Genomic DNA, 20,604 nt, shown 5'->3' on the forward strand with positions numbered 1-20,604 from the left:
CCAGCCGGTATATAAGGTGTTGTTCCTCCAACATGAGAGTGGCTTCATCTTGACAGTAGAGGAGGCCATGGATAGACATATCAGAATGGGAATAGGACATGGAATTAAAATGTGTGGCAACTGGGAGATCCTGCTTTCTGTGGTGATCAGAGCGTAGGTGTTCAGTGAAACAGTCTCCCAGTCTGCATCGGGTCTCACCAATATATAAAAGGCCACACCAGGAGCACCGGACGCAGTATACCACAACAGCCTACTCACAGGTGAAGTGTCGCCTCACCTGGAAGGACTGTCTGGGGTCCTGAATGGTGGTGAGGGAGGAAGTGTAAGGGAAGGTGTAGCACTTGTTCCGCTTGCAAGGATAAGTGCCAGGAGGGAGATTGGATTGGTGGGAAGGGATGTGGGGGATGAATGGACAAGGGAGTCGCGTAGGGAGCGATCCCTGCAGAAAGCCGGGGGGGGGGGGGGGGAGGGAAAGATGTGCTTGGTAGTGGGATCCCATTGGAAGTGGTGGAAGTTACAGAGAATTATACGTTGGATCTGGAGGCTGGTGGGGTGGTAGGTGAGGACAAGGAGAACCCTATCCCAAGTGGGGTGGTGGGTGGATGGGGTGAAGGCAGATGTGCGGGAAATGGGAGAGATGCGTTTGCGAGCAGAGTTGATGGTGGAAGAAGGGAAGCCCCTTTGTTTAAAAAAGGAAGACATCTCCTTCATCCTGAAATGAAAAGCCTCATCCTGAGAGCAGATGCAGCGGAGATGGAGAAATTGTGAGAAGGGGATAGCATTTTTGCAAGAGACAGAGTGGGAAGAGGAATAATCCAGGTAGCTCTGAGAGTCAGTAGGCTTATAATAGATATCAATAGATAAGCCGTCTCCAGAGATGGAGACAGAAAGATCAAGAAAGGGGAAAGAGGTGTCAGAAATAGACCAGGTAAATTTGAGGTCAGGGTGAAAGTTAGAGGCAAAGTTAATGAAGTCAACAAGCTCAGCATGTGTACAGGAGGCAGCACCAATGCAGTCGTCAATGTAGCGAAGGAAAAGAGGGGGACGGATACCCATATAGGCTTGGAACATGAACTGAAAAGGCAGGCATAACTGGGAACTATGCGGGTGCCCATGGCTACACCTTTGGTTTGGAGGAAGTGGGAGGAGCCAAAGGAGAAATTATTGAGAGTAAGAACTAATTCCGCTAGATGGAGGAGAGTGGGGGCAGAGGGGAACTGGTTAGGTCTGGAATCCAAAAAGAAGCGGAGAGCTTTGAGACATTCCTGCTGGGGGATGGAGGTATATAGGGACTGGACGTCCATGGTGAAAATAAGGTGGTGGGGGCCAGGGAAATTAAAATCATTGAAAAAATTCAAAGTGTGAGAAGTGTCATGAACATAGGTGGGAAGGGATTGAACAAGGGGGGGATGAAACAGTATCAAGGTGTGCAGAAACGAATTCGGTGGGGCAGGAGCAGGCTGAGACAATGGGTCTACCTGGACAGGCAGGTTTGTGGATCTTGGGTAGGAGGTAGAAACGGGAACTGCGGGGTGTGGGAACTATGAGGTTGGTGGCAGTGGATAGGAGATCCCCAGAGCTGATAAGTTTGGTGATGGTATAGGAGACAGTGGCCTGGTGCTCTTTAGTGGAGTCATGATCAGGGGGTAAATAAGAGGAAGTATCAGAGAGTTGTCGCTGTGCTTCTGCCAGGTAGAGGTCGGTATGCCAGACAACAACAGCTCCCACCTTATCAGCAGGTTTTATAGTGAGGTTTGGATTGGTGCGGAGGGAGCGGAGAACAGAGTGTTGTTCGGAAGGAGAGAGGTTGGAATTGGAACACGGTATGGTGAAGTTGAGATGGTTGATGTGCCGTCGGTAATTAGCAATAAAGAGATCCAGAGCAGGCAGAAGACCAGAGCAGGGTGTCCATGAAGAGGAGGAGGGTTGAAGACGGGAGAAGGGGTCATCAGTGGGGGTGGGAGAGTCCTTGCCAAAGAAGTAAGCTCAGAGGTGGAGCCAGCGGAAGAAGAGTTCGGCATCATGGCATACGTGGAACTCGCTGAGGTGTGGTCGAAGGGGGACAAAGGTGAGGCCCTTACTGAGGACAGTGCACTCTGCCTCAGAGAATTGAAGGCCGGAGGGAATGGTAACTGAGATCGACTGCCGGGGCCAATCCATGGTCATTGGAACCCGTGTTGATGGTGCTGGAGTCCGGGTTTTGAATATTCCCTGGGTTGCTGGGGCAGCCGAGATCGACGGCCGGGCCCGGGGCTGCGATACGAAGTCCATGTTCTGGAGTCTGCAGATGGAAGATCTTGCGATCCTTGCAGGACATGATAAAGTCAAAGAAACGGCGCTTGCTTGCATGGATCCGATGGAGGATGAAATAATGGACAGGTCCATTGCAAACAGTGAAAAAGGTGAGAACATCTGCTAGCCAATCTGCACATCCTCTAAGCACTCTGCCAGGAATATTGTCTGGTCCAGCAGCATTCCATGGGTTGACTCTGCACAGGGTTCTCCTCACATCGGCCATGGTGAGACACAGCACCTGGTCATTTGGAGGAGGGGTGAACTTCCTCGCCGCCACATCTTTTTCTGACTCAAAACGAGTGTAGAAGTTGTTCAGCGCATCTGGGAGGGAGGCATCATCTGCACAGTCAGGTGATGATCTCCTGTAGTTGGTGATGTTCTGAATGCCCTTCCACATGCACCGCTTGTCGCTGCTGTCCTGGAAGTGGCTGTGGATTTGCTGGGCATGTGCACACTTTGCCTCTCTGATGACCCGGGACAGTCTGGCCCTTGCTGTTCTTTGGGCTGCCTTGTCGCCTGCTCTGAAGGCGGAGTCATGGGTCCACAGCAGCACATGCACTTCTGCGGTCATCCATGGCTTCTGGGTTTTTTTTATTAAACAAAATATACTTTATTCAAAAATAAAATTATGTACAATGAACCATTCAATGAGTCTCAGTCCTTTACAAATGTTTCCATTACGGTCTTTACGCTTTCACACTTTAGCCACCCAGGTGGCGCTCTGTTATTCCATATTTACATTCCCTTGTTCAGGGGTATACACCCCACCCCTCTACCCCTCAACTCCTGTGGGAGAAGAACCCGCTTTATCCATGCTAGAACCGTTCCTGTAATACCATGGGCTTGTAGCTTGTTAAGCAGCCTCATGAGTGGCATCTTGTCAAAGGCCTTCTGAAAATTCAAGGACACAACATCAGCCAATGTTCCTGCTTGTTATTTCTTCAAAAAATTCCAACAGGTTTGTCAGGCAAGATTTTCCCTTGAGGAAACCATGCACACTATGGCCTATTTTATGATGTGCCTGCAAGAACCCTGAAATCTCATCCTTAATAATTGACATCATCAATGAGGTCAGACTAACTGGCCTATAGTTTCCTTTCTTCTACCTCTTGCCCTTGAAGAGTGGTAAGGAAAGAACAAGTTATTTAAAATTAACTGATAAAGTGTAAATTTGAGGCTTTTTGCTTTTTTAATGTTTTATTTTAAATCACACACAATTGTTAAAACCTGAAAAATCAGTCTACACAGATGAAAATTTGATTTTCATTGCCAGAGAGGTTATTTCACTTTTATTAATGACACTTCATAATATTAAATGGGTACTTACAGAAGGTCCAAATATACTAATACATTCAATCTGCAAGGTAATATCTACAACTTCACATGATTCAATGTAAAGTATGTGAAAGAAGAACTAGATTCAATTTTTGAGAAGAGCTTACAACTAATTTTTTTAAGTTATGTCCTGTATGTTGTCTAATTTTCACACAGCAATGGAAAACACTGCTGGTATGATGGTTGATTCTTTATAGTAATGTTTTCCCATTCTATAGATAGCTGCCCTATGCACAGGAATTAGCTTTGCTTTTGTTCTCATTTAACATGTAGACAAAAGGATACATCTAAAATAAGCTGTATTCTGTTCTATTAGCACATATTGTTTACATAAATTCTTTAGATTACAATATCAGCTACACTTTAAATGTCAGAGTTTTCAAAGCCAGATTACACATTGCCGCTGGAAGCCAGACATGGGATTCATTGCACACTGAAGAGAAGACTTGGAATGTAATGTATGCTCTCCTCAGAAACTGTATGCTTATACATTAAATGTGATTTCCATACCCAAATTCAAAGTCTCTACTGTATTCCCAATGTTAGGAATGCTACATTTTCAAATCTACTCACAACAATTAAAAAAGATCCTTCCTGTGACTAGTTAAATGTTATAATGTAACAAGGGTAATATGCAGAAACTTGCAATATTTGTTTCCAGTTAAGTGTCTGGAATTGCTTCACTGATTGTCATCAAGAATCTGATGCTTCTGCAGGAGAGATTGAAAGTAACCAAAGAATTCTCAGAAGAGAGGAACAGCAATATTTCTTTTTATATCAGATTGGAGAAGGAACTCTAGGCATTAAGAAAGAAAATTCCACATATTTGGGACTGGATGGCTAATACCAAGAGGGGACTGGATGTACAAAGCATCGGAACTAAAGAACCAGAGCATGGAGAGGGCAGACAGGTGGAGTGCTGAGTGGTATACAGGAACAGGGCAGGGGAAAAGCACAAGAAGATTTAAGGCTATTTATTCAATATGCCATGAGCTGATGTGGATCATTGGGACTGAATCACAATGTCGGAGTGCTCATGTAGACAAGGTGAACATGGCAGCACATTGCACATTGGAGGTGGTGAAAGAAGGGGCAGGACAACATTAAGTAAAGTAGGTAAATATGCAAGTGATGAAGCTATTTTTTAAAATTCAGTTATGGGATATGGGTATTGACAGCAAGTCCAGCACGTCACACTTACCCCAGAGGGACGTTTGAGAAAGTGATGGCAATGCATAGTTTTGAACAATATCCCATAATTGAATTGTGATAAGGATATACCAATTGTCCTGGATCTAAGGGGATCCAGACCTCAGATTCTATCATCACCAGTGCTGGTTCCTATGACCCCAGACGCTATCAGACTGCAAAGCCTCAACCTACCTTGCTGCTGCTGGGCCTCCAGTCTCCCCATCCCCCACCACCACTCTCCAACTCTAGGTCCCTCAGGCTCCAAGGTCAACTCTTGAGTCCTCAGAGCCACCATCTTCCTCCCACCCTACCTTCCCTGAACACCTCAAACCTCCCCCTCCTATGACACCTCCAATTCTAATGCCAGATTTAACCTCTGCTGTGTCTTCACCATTCCATTCCCTGAGATGTCCTCAGCAAGGGACTTGCCTTTGTCTCCCTTTGCCCACACCAACACCAAGTTCTTCTTCCATCACCACCACCTTCAAGCCCACTTCTTTGGCAAGAATTTCCCACCCTTCACTGATCATCCTTTCTCCCATCTCCAATGCTCCTCCTCTTCTTGGATCCCCCATATTGGTTCCCTGCCTTCATTGCATCTTTTAATCTCTAACTGCCAATGAGATATCAGCTGGCTCAACCTTAGCACTCCTCTCTCCTCAAAACTTACTCACTCTGAAGACACTGTTCTCCACTCTCTATGCACTAGTCCTATCCTTGCCATCAATACCTGCAGTCAAAGGGGATTACATTGCAGTGTGGCACACTGAACTCTATCTTGATGAAGCCTGGCAACAATTCTCCGCCACCTCCTCATACCTACCCCTTGAAGAGGACTCCACTCAGAACCATCAGAAATCTGTCTGCAAGACCATCACAGATCTCATCAAGCTCCTGCCCCACTGAACTTATGTCCTTATACCTCAACATCATTCTATCCTCCTTGGTTCAGTCCCTTCCCACCAACATCCATGACATATCTCATGCTCTTGCTTTTCTCACTAAATTTCAATTCCCTTTCCCTGACCACCTCATTTTCACCATGGATGTCCAGTCACTAGACACTTATATTCCCCATCAAGAAGGCCTTAAAACTCTCTGCTTCTTTGTCAATAGAAGGACCAACCAGTTTCGCTCTGTCACCACCTTCCATCAGCAGGCAGTACTGTCCTCGTCTTCAACAATCTCTCCTTCAGCTCCTTCCATTTTCTCTAGACTTGAGGGGTGACCATGAGCACCCACATGGGCCCCAGCTTTGCCTGCTTTTTCATTGGCTTTGTAGAACAGTCAATATTCCTTGCCTTCCCTGGTAACACTCCTCAACTCTTCCTCTTCTACGTTGATACCTGTTTTGGGTTGCTTCATGCGCCATGCTGAGCTTATCAAGTTCATGAACTTTGTCTTCAACATCCACCCAGCTCTTAAATTCACCTGATTTATTTCTGACATCTTGTCCTCAACCTCTAGAAACGAACTGCCAACCAATATCTTCATTATTCCTTTCCAGTCCTGAAGAAGGGTCTCAGCCCAAAATGTTGATTGTTTGATGTTGTCTGACTACTGAGTTCCTCCAGCATTGTGCATGCTGCTTTGGATTTTCCACATCTGAAGCATTCCTTGTGTTTACCAAATGTACTGTCAGGTAGAGAGTTCAGAATTTTAATGAACCAAGGAACATAAAAAACTTTCTGAATCAGAATGATATGAAACTTGATGGGAAGCTACTTGGTGTTGATATTCCTATAAAATCTCTTATTTTCTCTTTTGAGATAGATAGAGGCTAAGGGTATGGGAAATGTTACCAAACAAACCTTGTACGTCCGAATAATGATTTTGTAATGATGTACATTATAGTCAAGATGTGTTTGCTGATAGTGGAGAGAATAAATGTACAAGAGTGGGGGATGTGGTGATAACCAAATGAGTTACATGTATGTGGAATGGTTTTAAATGTCTTAATGACAGAGGAGATACACTCATTTTGCCTTCTATTGCTCTCCTGAGTTGTGGCCTGAGGGAATCAAAATGGGAGTCATGCATCATAACATACCCTGCCTTTGACCTATTCTTGTAACCGCAGTATTTAGTTAACTAATCCAGTTAAGTTTTAACCAATCCAATCTGTATTTCCAAGTATCTCGCTGATTGGGGATTTAACAGTAGTGATTTTATTGGAAGTCAAAGAACAGCAGTGAGACTTTCACTTGTAGATTTTTATAACCGCGTGCTTATGCATTGTGAACATAACTTGCTACTTACCTGCTCAGAGCCGAATGCTGTCCAAGTTTATGCAAGCACATACACACTGCACTAATCTCAAAGGATTCAAATGCAATTTGAATTTGCAGGCAAGGATGATTAAGAATTAAGCATTTGAAGATGTTTAAGCCCAAAACATTGCCCTGATTCTGCTCTGGGCAAGAATCAGGGTAGAGTTAATTAGCTTCTAATGGCTTCAAGTTAGTTTATGACTCTAGTAAAACACACAAAATGCTGGTGGAACACAGCAGGCCAGACAACATCTATAGGGAGAAGCTTCTCCTCCAGCATTTTGTGTGTGTTCTTTGAATTTCCAGCATCTGCAGATTTCCTCGTGTTTGCTCTTATGACTCTAGTAATTGTGAGTTCTTCAAATCATCTGCATTGAACATAGAACAGTACAGCACAGTACAGGCCTTTCGGCCCACAATGTTGTGCTGACCCGCAATCCCTGCCTCCCATATAACGCCCCCCCCCACCTTAAATTCCTCCATATACCTGTCTACTAGTCTCTTAAACTTCACTAATGTATCCGCCTCCACCACTGACTCAGGCAGTGCATTCTACGCACCAACCACTCTCTGAGTGAAAAACCTTCCTCTAATATCCCCCTTGAACTTCCCTCCCCTTACCTTAAAGCCATGTCCTCTTGTACTGAACAGTGGTGCCCTGGGGAAGAGGCGCTGGCTGTCCACTCTGTCTATTCCTCTTAATATCTTGTACAATTCTATCATGTCTCCTCTCATCCTCCTTCTCTCCAAAGAGTAAAGCCCTAGCTCCCTTAATCTCTGATCATAATCCATACTCTCTAAACCAGGCAGCATCCTGGTAAATCTCCTCTGTACCCTTTCTAAAGCTTCCACATCCTTCTTATAGTGAGGCAACAAGAACTGGACTCAGTACTCCAAGTGTGGCCTAACTAGAGTTTTATAGAGCTGCATCATTACATCGTGTCTCTTAAACTCTATCCCTCGACTTATGAAAGCTAACACCCCATAAGCTTTCTTAACTACCCTATCAACCTGTGAGGCAACTTTCAGAGATCTGTGGACGTGTACCCCCAGATCTCTCTGCTCCTCCACACTACCAAGTATCCTGCCATTTACTTTGTACTCTGCCTTTGAGTTTGCCCTTCCAAAGTGTACCACCTCACACTTCTCCGGGTTGAACTCCATCTGCCACTTCTCAGCCCACTTCTGCATCCTATCAATGTCTCTCTGCAATCTTCAACAATCCTTGTGGGACACCACTAGTCACAACCCTCCAATCTGAATGTAGTCCCTCCACCACGACCCTCTGCCTTCTGCAGGCAAGCCAACTCTGAATCCACCTTGCCAATCTTCCCTGGATCCCATGCCTTCTGACTTTCTGAATAAGCCTACTGTGTGGAACCTTGTCAAATGCCTTACTAAAATCCATGTCGATCACATCCACTGCACTACCCTCATCTATATGCCTGGTCACCTCCTCAAAGAACTCTATCAGGCTTGTTAGGCATGATCTGCCCTTCACAAAGCCATGCTGACTGTCCTTGATCAGACCATGATTCTCTAAATGCCCATAGATCCTATCTCAAAGAATCTTTTCCAGCAGCTTTCCCACCACAGACGTAAGGCTCACTGGTCTATAATTACCTGGACTATCCCTACTACCTTTTTTGAACAAGGGGACAACATTTGCCTCCCTTCAATCCTCCGGCACCATTCCCATGGACAATGAGGACATAAATATCCTAGCCAGAGGCTCAGCAATCTCTTTGCTTGCCTCGTGGAGCAGCCTAGGGAATATTCCATCAGGCCCCGGGGGAATTCCCTGTCCTAATGTATTTTAACAACTCCAACACCTCCTCTCCCTCTCTATCCCTTTTAAAGCACTGAAATCCAGGAATATTGAGAATCCCTTCCTGCCCTGGTGCCAGCCAAGTCTCCGTAATGGCCACTACATCATAATTCCATGTATGTATCCAAGCTCTCAGTTCATCACCTTTGTTCCTGATGCTTCTTGCATTGAAGTACACACACGTTAGCCCTTCTACCTTATTACTTTTATACCCTTTATTTTGCTGCTCTTTCCTCAAAGCCTCTCTATATGTTAGATCTGGCTTTACTCCATGCACTTCTTTCACTGCTCTATCGCTCCAGGTCCTATCCCCCTTGCAAGTTAGTTTAAACCCTCCCAAACCAGGCTAGCAAACCTACCAGCAAGGATATTGCTCCCCCTCGAGTTCAGGTGCAACCCATCCAATCTGTACAGGTCCCACCTTCCCCAGAAGAGATCCCAATGGTCCAAAAACAAGCTTGGCCTCCGCCTCTTCTCGTCAAAGCCTCTCGAGTCAAAGCCTCAAATCTCCACTCCTTCACTGGCCCACTCACTCACTGGCCGCTTTCCTTTTTAATTGGCCTCAATATTATTGTTCTGCAGTAGAAGTAAGTATTTTTGCTTAGGAATACCTAAGTAATAGGCAATAGACAATAGGTGCAGAAGTAGACCATTTGGCCCTTTGAGCCTGCACCGCCATTTTGAGATCATGGCTGATCATCTACTATCAATACCCGGTTCCTGCCTAGTCCCCATATCCCTTGATTTCCCTATCCATAAGATACCTATCTAGCTCCTTCTTGAAAGCATCCAGAGAATTGGCCTCCATTACCTTCCGAGGCAGTGCATTCTAGACCCCCACAACTCTCTGGGAGAAGAAGTTTTTCCTTAACTCTGTTCTAAATGACCTACCCCTTATTCTCAAACCATGCCCTCTGGTACTGGACTCTCCCAGCATCTGGAACATATTTCCTGCCTCTATCCTGTCCAATCCCTTAATAATCTTATATGTTTCAATCAGATCCCCTCTCAATCTCCTTAATTCCAGCGTGTACAAGCCCAGTCTCTCTAACCTCTCTGTGTAAGACAGTCCAGACATCCCAGGAATTAACCTCGTGAATCTACACTGCATTTCCTCTACAGCCAGGATGTCCTTCCTTAACCCTGGAGACCAAAACTGTGCACAATACTCCAGGTGTGGTCTCACCAGGGCTCTGTACAAATGCAAGAGGATTTCTTTGCTCTTGTACTCAATTCCCTTTGTAATAAAGGCCAACATTCCATTAGCCTTCTTCACTGCCTGCTGCACTTGCTCATTCACCTTCAGTGACTGATGAACAAGGACTCCGAGATCTCTTTGTATTTCTCCCTTACTTAACTCTACACCATTCAGATAATAATCTGCCTTCCTGTTCTTACTCCCAAAGTGGATAACCTCACACTTATTCACATTAAACGTCATCTGCCAAGTATCTGCCCGCTCACCCAGCCTATCCAAGTCACCCTGAATTCTCCTAACATCCTTATCACATGTCACACTGCCACTCAGCTTAGTATCATCAGCAAATTTTCTGATGTTATTCTGAATGCCTTCATCTAAATCATTGACGTAAATCGTAAACAGCTGTGGTCCCAATACCGAGCCCTGTGGCACCCCACTAATCTAATCGAAGGTTTAAAGAATGGTCTAATTCAGACAAGTATTAGAGAAGGAAGTGGAATCAGCATTGGCTGAAATGCTTGTAGCAAGACCGATTTGTGAAAATGGGAAATTACTGCTTATACAGAAGAGAAGGAAGAGCTAAATGCAAGGGTTTCTGTAGATGCTGGAAATCCACAGTAACACATAGAAGATGCTGAAGGAACTCAGCAAGTCAGGCAGCATCTATGAAGAGGAATAAAGAGTTAATGGACTAACACCCTTTATCAGGACATACAGAAGTTTAAAATATGAGTATTTAGAGGTATTATAATGGCTTCTACCTGAAAACTGGCTTATGCCTTCAGATGATGCTGTCAATGTACAGTTGTTGGATGTAAAGATGTGGGGAGAGACCAAAGAGAAGTTGGATGATTGTTGTTAGCCTTGATTAGCAGGAAGAGCTGACACAGAATGAAATACTTAGTTACTTCAGAAGTGTTAAATCTAGGGAATGTTCTGATCTTCTTTACAATTGAATGCTTCCTTTCCTTGTGTTTCCACAAAGCATTAGAATAACAAATATATTGAAACATTGATTTTAAAAGGGAGATTTCTAAGTGATCTTGAGTTAAAGAGGATTCAGAGTTGAAAGAGGAAGGATAGAAAGCTGGTTCTGGGAGCCAAGGTCATACAATGGATACTACTGCTCTCTCGGTTCAGCGTGGAATTGCACATATCTCATATGGCTGAGGGCGACGTACTATACGCATTACAGCATCAAAACTTGGCTTGACACCCACAGGAAAAACAAATTTGAACTTCTGCAGTAAAGAAGTGAAGAAAAGGAACAATTGCATTCTAGCCAGTGGTTCTCCCATGCAGTTGCGTTTTCCTGCAAATGAATAGACATATGCGTTATATAATCACAAGCATGTGAAATAATCTTCCTATTCATCGGGGTTGAGAATAAATATTGAAGCACCCCAAGTATAAATAACCAGCACAATCTCCACTTTATCTGATCAATCATAACATCATTTTTGGGGCTGAAATATAATCCTTGCAATCTGTGGTTCCTGAATAAGATTCAGAAAATAAATTCACAAATAAAGTTTCTTTCATTGGTTTACCTTAGTCTGGATTTGAATCAATTGGATCAGCAATTGCCTCAGAATGCATTACTTGGATTAGAAAGGAATGAAGCATAGAAATAATTTGCTTGGTTTCCAGTATGAACACCATTTAAAAATATGAATGGATGTACAGTATTTTACTGCAAGTGCAGGAAGTTGGTATAACTTAATTTTAGTACACATTCATTTTAATTTGTATCCATTTAAAAAGATGTCAAGGAAATCCATCTTCTGATATTTCTATCATTTTAATTTTAATACCATTTCTCAAAAAAAAAAGTGAATATATTTAACTGTTTTAAGTGAAAAAAGCAGTTGTTCTTAAACCAAACTAACTTCACATTTCAATGGTAATAGTTTGGTCTGGCTGGGAGAATTATCCTGAAGGAACTAATACAACAGAGATAAATAAGCATGATCAAATGCTTCATATATAATGGCAGCTCAAATTTGACCATATCCGGTGTGTATTGGAAGGAGGTATATGGTTTGAACAGCACAGCAGGCACATTGCAGTCACAGTATTGGGGAAACTGAAATGGTTCCACTTTCTGGAACTGCACCTGGTACCTAGAAGGCCCAAGACTATTCATGTAGAACATCTCCTAGAAGGATTAAATAAATTGGATCGTACCATAACAAACCAAAGAAGTTGGGAAATGATCTAGCTAAAATAATCTATTTGATAAACAACACAAATACCACAGAACTAGACAAGCCCAGGTATCATCCCTGATGAAGATGGCAGAGTTTGTCATTGAAGCATCAGTTATAACTAATAACTGTACCTGGAACCTCAAGAAGAGCTTATTTGGCATATATACCAGGAAAGCACTAGATCCTTTTTTAAAATAGTCTGTTCCCTCAATATTTTCAGGCTCTTATCTTAGAAAAGCAATAATATATTCAGAAATGAGATTAAAGTTGCCTTTCTAGTTGGCTAGATAAAATGTCAGAATAATGACAGTGAATATGAAGATTTTCATTTGTGTTATTTATTAGCACAAAATAGCATTATGAAGCTAAAAGTTCATAGCCACTTTCCCCATAAAGATTACGAACTTCTGTTCATTCAATTGTTTTAAAAGATTCTCCAATTTGTAGTATTCATTCTATCAAAAATATTGAAGGATCCACGTGTAAAAGGTTAATCTGTTGGGTCGACAGAAATGGACATGATACAATCCAAGTAACTTGAACCAAATAAATAACAAGGAAGCAGCTTTCTTTCTTTCACTCACTACTAAGGTATTCAACTAATTACTAATTTCTGCCATATACTGTGACATAAATTAAACTATTTACCTCTAGAGAAAGGGACAAATGCTTCCTTTCTAACAAATTTCCCATTTTTGTCCAGGAAGTGTTCAGGATTAAATTCCTCAGGTGTTTCCCATTCTGATTTGTCCATCAACACTGAGTAGAGGTTTGTCAATACCTGTGTGCCCTAATGACCAAACAAGAAATATATGTCAATTGAAATTGTTATGAATGTACCACAGCTTTGAGGGGCCGAAGGGGCGGGAGCAGCCCCCTCCTTCCGGAGAATCGCAAGATCACTATTAATTTGGGTCTCGGACCCAGGAAATGAGAGACAATGCAACAGTTTTGACCACTGTTCTTAGAGACACCTGTGTGAATTGCATGTCCCAGCTACGTGACAGCTACCATGGATATGGACACCCTCGGGCAATGTGGGGGTGGGGATTGCATCACCCTACTTTGATGGACAGCTACAACTCTACAAGTCAAGATAAAAGGGGACTGCAGGAGGCGGTACCCCAGCGACGCACCAGAAGGACACCATCACTCAGCGCTCCCGTGCTAGCAGGAAGCCATACAAAGCCACGTGCGTTCCGTTTCTCCTTTGCCTGGGGAGTGGGTGGCTGATAACACCGAAAAGGACTTCGAACTAACAACGGGGAACCAATGCTCCCTTGATTCAACGGAGTGGCTTCATAAAGACCCAGGCAAGTTTTTTCCTTTTCTCACCAATCTCTCTAAAACACGTGAAACCCAGCGATTCCCCAAAAGGCTGAAGCCTGCAGACTTCTGAGTGACTTTTATATCTCCAACGGACAATATATTATCCCCTAGACAACAGTCGAGATTATTTCTTAAGGATGCTTATTACTATACCCGCGCTTTAGGTTGAGTATTAACGATGTGCATTATCTGAATGTTTGTATTAACCTTACTTTTGTGCCCCTTTATAAATAAAAACGTTTGAAAATAGTGCCATCAGACTTCAACGGACCTCTCTATCTTTGCTGGTAAGTTATCCAGTTACGGGATACATAACAAAATAGAAAGTTTCAATCTTCTATATCTAAGCTTGGATATGAGGAAAGGTTACAAGATATATATGGTTTCAACTCATTAAAAACCAAGATACAACTGAACAGAAGCCCAAGGGACCATCTTAATATGGTTGCTGAGTTTTATCATTACACCTGCATGCTGCAAACATTAAATATGCAAATCAACAACATTCACTAGTTGAGTTCTTGCATGTCTGTTCCGCTCAAGAGCCAGCAAAAGTCCCAGGGTGAGTCTGGGTGAGTTGGAGACCATTGAACGTGTAAACAGCCATTTAGCACACAATGTCCATCAAGACCTTTGGGCATCCACCCATATTAATTGGGTGTTGTGAAATGAACTTGAGCTTATGGTAATGGAACCATTAGGAAACTGTGATAAAATGTACCCAGCAATTTGAAACAAAGAAGCTAAAGTCAAATGTATCGGCACTACAGAGACATAGAGAGGAGCTGGCCAAACTTGACTGGAAGGGGACACTTGCAGGGATGATGGCAGAATTTTAATGGCTAGAGTTTCTGGGAGCAATTCAGAAGGCACAGAACAATTACACCGGAAAGAAGAGAAAGTATTCTGAAGGCAGGATAAAACAACTGTGGCTGACAAGGGAAGTCAAAGCAAAAGACAGGGCATATAATAGAATAAAAATTAGCAGGAAGTTAAAGGACTGAGAATTTTTTTAAATGAACAGCAGGCAACTAAAAAAACATTGGTTGTGGTGGGGGTGGGGGGAGAAGATGAACTATGAAAGAAAGTTAGCCAATAAATGGCAGATGAACTGAACTTGTATTTTGCATCAATTTTCACTAGTAGTAAGTATGCTGGAAGTTTCACAGTATCAAAGAGCAGAAGTGAGTGCAATTGTTTTCACTAGAGAGATGGTTAAAGATAAAGGTAGGTCATGCAAACAGTTTTTTCTATTAGACTATATTCTAAACGGGGAGAGAATTAAAAAATGTGAGGTGCAAACTGATTGGGCAGTACTCACACAGGATTCTCTAAAGGTTAATTTGTAGGTTGAATCAGTGGTGAGGAAGGCAAATGTAATATTAATATTCATTTCAAGAAGACTAGAATACAAAAGCAAAGATGTAATGCTGGAGCTGTATAAGGCACCAGTGAAACCTCATGGAGTACTGTGAGCAGTTTTGGCCCCCTATTTAAGGAAAGATGTGCTGACATTGGAGAGGGTTCAGAGAAGGCTCACGAGAATGATTCCAGGAATGAACGGGTCATCATATGAGCAGTGATTGAAGGCCCTGGGCCGGAGCTTACTGCAGTTTTGAAGAATGAGGGGGAAGAGAACTCATTGAAACCTATCAAATGTTGAAAGGCCGAGATAGAGTGGATATGAAGTGGATGTTTTCTTTGGTGCAGAGCTTCAACAACTAGAGAGCATAGCTTCAACTTACCCATTTAGAACAGAGATAAAGTGAAATTTCTTTAGCCAGAGTGTGAAGAATCTGTAGAATTTGTTGTCGCAGGCAGCTATGGAGGCCAGGTCACTGAGTGCGTTTAAGGTTGAGGTTGATAGGCTCTTGATTAGTGAGGGGTGAAAGGTTCTGGGAAAAAGGCAGGAGAATGGGGGTTGACAGGGAAATGGATCAGCCTTTATGAAATGGTGGAGCAGACTCAATGGACTGAATGGCCTAATTCTGCTTCTGTGCCTTAATCCCATTCTCCAGCATGACCAATATTCTCTTATGCCCAAACAATTCAATGCTCATCCAACACAAAGTACACTGCAGATGCTGTGGTCAAATCAACACGTACAAACGCGCTGGATGAACTCAGCAGGTCAGGCAGCATCCATTGAAATGAACAGTCAACGTATTGGGCCGAGACCGAGGCCGAGACCCTTCAGTCCTGACTTAAGTGTGTCTATCATTGATATGGAGAATAGTTGCCTGCAGACTACCCTATCTACACCCTTCATAATTTTATATATCTTAATCATGTCACTCCTGAACCTCCTTTGTTCCAGGGAGAACAGACACAGACTCTCCCGTCTCTCCTCATTACAGAAACACTCCATCCTAGGGAACATCCTGGTCAATTTCCTCTGCACCCTCTCCAGCAATTTCACATCTTTTCTGCAGTGTGGTAACCAGAACTGTATGTAGTGTAGTGCTCCAGCCAAAGTACAACCAATGTTTTATAAACTTGGAACCAACCTCCCTGCTGAACAAAAGAGAATGGTTCTACAGCTCTCAGTATACAGGTGGATGGTGCAAATCAGTGGTTTATGTAGGGAGTATGGAGAAGCAGAATTAAGGTGTTAATGTGAAACCCATCAGCGTGGTTCTTCTGCTGCAGATCTGGATGAGGTCATTGTAGCTTGAAAAATGCAAACTCTAACTGTTAACCAATTTTTCTAAGATGCAAGGCAATAACAAGCAAATTATCCTTGTGGTCTTCATCACATCATAGATTGTTTCTCTGCACCTATGTTTTACTCCTAAAAGATTTGTGGTGTTATCTATTTTTCACATCATGGTCCGAGGAAAGCTAAGGATAAAGACTGGACTTTGAGAATGGAACAAGGAGAGAGATTCAAGTCAGAAAAAGCCAGTTCTAAAACATAAAGTAGTTTTTAATCATAGTGAATAACCAAATGTTTGTATGGAGCCAAATAGAAGAGAGAATTATTAAAGAAACATTTTGACAGGAGATTTGTTTAAATAGATAAATTAAGATAGACTGATTATGAATGGTATTTCTTGCCTGTGAGGCTGTCATGATATCTTGATAGATTTTTAGTTTTAATCCATAACACAAGTATTTGTCAGAATAGTAAAAAGGAAGGAAATGCCTCAATAGGCGTCAAGAAATGAATTATTCAGATCAAAACACACCCTAGCTTTAGCAAATCTCTCAAACTGTGAATACCCACATCACCCATCTCTTATAATCATCTTTCTTGATTCTTTCATCTGATTTATATTGTGCTCTGTGTTCGTTCAATATATTTTCATGTTCAAAACCTGTGTTTCAATTACCTTTGGTATGAAATATTTTCCCACTGTCGTATCTCGAGTAGTTTCCCTGTTAAGAGTCAATGGGGCTATGATGCCTTTTCGCTGTATTTCATGAACAACTGCATTGGTGTAAGGAAGATTGATTCGATCATCCATCATAGGATCTCGCTGGCCAATTAAACTCACAATCTCATCATGGACTTTCTCTGCAAAGAAAGAGAAAGGGTACAGAATATCCAGATGACCATGACAATGCTACTTTTTTTAACAATAATAATTAAGCTTTTAACATGCCACCGTGCCCCAAGCAAAGCTCTAGTAGATATGGGGGAAAAAGACAAACCAACATAAAAGAGTATCTTAACAGACAGGCAACACTCAGTCCATTAGGCAGTCTCAGTGGAAAGAAGGGTTGACTTTACAAAAGGAAGATCTAATGGTCATGTGCTCAGTGCCATACAGCAAAGGCGGCGGCCTTGGCCCACCAAGTCATGTTGATCATCAGGTCCTATCAATATTAATCCCTTTTATTAGTACTTCATCCGTGGCCTACTCAGCTTCAGCGATTGAAGTAATTGTTCAAATGCTTCTTTGATATTGTGAATGTATTTGCCCTTGTCACCTTCTCAGGCAGTGTTCCAAATTGTAATGATCCTATTGATGAAAATCTTCCTCAGATTTCCTCTGAACCTCAAACACCTCATCTTAAACCTTTGTCCTAAGGTCTCAAACATCTCTGCCATGCGGAAAAATGTCTCACTATCTACCATATCTCCACTTCTCATGATTTCATGTTTCTACCATGAGTGGCCGGTTACCTTGCCGAGTGGCCTGTTAGCTTGCCGAGTGGCCCTATGACCACACCAAACCTTTCATGCAGGAATATTAGAGTTTAAATGACCTCATATGGTACGTTGAATTCTAAAGGCACAGTTGTGTAGGATGAGATATTTGTATTCTATGTGGTAGAATTTCATAGCAAATCATATCACTTGATAAATTTACTTAAACTCATGAATGATTGCCAAGGTGACGCCTACTTTGGCAATGCTCAGGAGGGACCTAGCTGAGGAAACCTGCCCAGGGAACCAAACCATGGGAACCAGCTGTATGTAGGTATCTTTAAGGTAAAAACTACCTCCAAGCTTCCAACAAATTACAGTCTCATAAACCTCACTATTTCATCTCTTCTCATTTCCTTCAATCCTCACGCTCTACCTGTCTCCACACACTTGCCCATTGTGATCTAGGACAACCAATTCTCTTTGGACAGCACATAGCATAGTGTTAACATAATGCTTTACAGCACCAACGATCCAGGCTCAATTCCTGCTGTTTGCATGTTTTCCCCATGACCATGTGTGTTTCTTGCAGGTGCTGCAGCTCCCTCATACATTCTAAAGATATATAGATTAGGATTAGTAGGTTGTGGACATGATATGTAGCTGCCAGATGCAGGGCAAAACTTGCAGGCTTCCCCTACCACATTCTCATACTGTGATGGTTGTTGATGCAAATGACACAGTTCAGGGAATGTTTTAATGTTTCAATATATATGTATGTCAAATGAAGCTAATTTTAAAAAAGAGTCTTAGCTTGTCTGACAGCACAAACTTGACTATTCCTCCCTGGAAAATTACCCTATTCTTCCCTCCCTTGTCCCAATACTTAACAGCTTCACTCACTTTGAAAAGAAAGTGAGCAGACATACCCTGGCATTAAACTTGTAAGACTGGTTAAGTTGCATACAATGCCTTGTGCACAGCACAATTTTACAACAGAAAACATTTAGATAAAGCATGCAGAGCCTGCCACAGTGTACACAGTCACAGATCCTTATCACATGTAGAAGAATTTCGAGGCCATTACTTAGTTTTTTTATGGGCTAGGATTTGTGAAACCTTAACAGCTACATAAATGGCTATTGTGTTAAGTTACACATAAACACCTTGCTAATGGTAATGTGTTTCAGGCCAAATGAATATAAGACACAAAAGCACAATTAGGCCATTCAAGTCTGCTCCACCATTTCATTATGGCTGATCTATTATTCCCTTTCAACCCTATTCTGCTGCCTTCTTTCTACGACCTTCAACATCCTTACTTATCAAGAACCTTGTTACAGGAAATATTCTAGCATAGATAAAGCAGTGGCTGATTGACGGGAGGCAAAGAGTGGGAATAAGGGAAGCATGTTCTGGTTGTCTGATGGTGACTTGTGGTGTTCCACAGGGTTCTGTGTTGGAACCAATACTTCTTACGGTAAATGTCAATGATTTAGATGATGGAATTGATGGCTTTGTTGCAAAGTATGCAGACGATATGAAGATAGGAGAAAGGTTAGATTGTTTTGCAAAGTACAGAGGTACAGAAGGACTTGGACAGATTAGGAGAATGGGCAAAATAATGGCAGATGGAATACAATGTCGGGAAGTGTATGGTCATGCACTTTGGTAGAAGAAATGAGAGGGTTGACTATTTTCTAAATGGAGAGAAAATACAAAAACTGAGGTGCAAAGGGATTTGGGAGTCCTTGTGCAGAATTACCTAAAGGTTAATTTGCAGGTTGAGACTGTGATGAGGAAGGGAAATGTGATGTTAGCATTCATTTCAAGAGTACTAGAATATAAAAGCACTGGTGAGACCTCACTTGGAAATTCTGTGAGCAGTTTTAGGCCCCTTATCTTAGAAAGGTTGTGTTGAAACTGGAGAGGGTTCAAAGGAGCTCCACAAAAATGATTCCAGGATTGAATGGCTTGACATATGAAGAATGTTTGATGGCTCTGGGCCTCTATTCACTGGAATTCAGAAGATTGAGGGGTGACCTCATTGAAACCCATAGAATTGTGAAGACTGGTTATAGAGAGTATGTTTCCTATGTTGGGAGAGTCTAGGACTAGAGAACACAGGCTCAGTATAGTGAGGCGTCCTTTTAGAATGGAGATGAGGAGGAATTCTTTTAGCTCGAAAGTGGTGAATCTGTGGAATTTGTGGTCAACTATTCATGTATATTTAAGGCAGAGGTTGTTAGATTCTTGATTGGTCAGGGCATGAAAGGATACAGGGAGAAGGCAGGAGATAGAGGCCGAGAGGAAAATAGAATCAGCCATGATGAAATGATGGAACAGACTCGATGGACCAAATGGCCTAATTCTGCTCCTATACTTTATAGTATTATGGTTTCTATCAACCTCCCTGTAAATATACCCAATGACTGAGGCTCCACAGCCACTTAAATAGAAAACATATACAAAACTGCTGGAAAACGCAGTGCAAGAAAATGAAAATTTCACTTGTAAAAGATCTGAATGGCTGGAAGCAAGGAGATAAAATGATAGGATATTAAGGTGTTGTGGGAAGTGAATGCATTGAGAGCAGGAGGGATTGAGAAGTGAACTGGGGTATCATGAAGGGAGAGACACAATTATAATTTTGAAAGGAAAAGTAAAAAGGATAGTGGAAGCATTATGAAGGAGATAGTGGATTCATTGAATGTCAAGACTGATGGGTTGGAAGATGTTAGCAAAAACAAATTTGCAATCCACAAATAAGGTAACTATATTTATAAACTACTCAGATTTGCATTGCAACAGCCTATATTTGGAGACAGTGAGGAGTTGTTCAATGTGTAACA

At 42.3% G+C, this 20,604-nt stretch overlaps 1 protein-coding gene across 2 annotated transcripts in view; it reads right to left on the reverse strand.

The window, feature by feature from the left end:
• The window catches only part of LOC132401938 (cytochrome P450 2J2-like), a 119,570-nt gene that overhangs the window by 76,449 nt on the left and 22,517 nt on the right, over positions 1 to 20,604 (reverse strand). Inside the window, exons 7-9 of one of the 2 annotated variants that reach the window (XR_009514756.1) lie at positions 16,992 to 17,176; positions 12,979 to 13,120; positions 6,253 to 11,432 (exon numbers count right to left, since the gene is read on the reverse strand). Coding sequence is in view for 1 of the 2 variants with exons in the window: in XM_059984307.1 (XP_059840290.1) it covers positions 11,257 to 11,432; positions 12,979 to 13,120; positions 16,992 to 17,176 (503 nt within the window). In the remaining variant the exon portion in view is untranslated. Of the gene's footprint in view, positions 1 to 3,326; positions 11,433 to 12,978; positions 13,121 to 16,991; positions 17,177 to 20,604 lie in introns of those variants that run through there. The other variant, XM_059984307.1, reaches the window with a different exon arrangement.

The sequence above is a fragment of the Hypanus sabinus genome, chromosome 11 (assembly GCF_030144855.1).
Source record: "Hypanus sabinus isolate sHypSab1 chromosome 11, sHypSab1.hap1, whole genome shotgun sequence".
NCBI classification, from domain to species: Eukaryota; Metazoa; Chordata; class Chondrichthyes; order Myliobatiformes; family Dasyatidae; genus Hypanus; species Hypanus sabinus.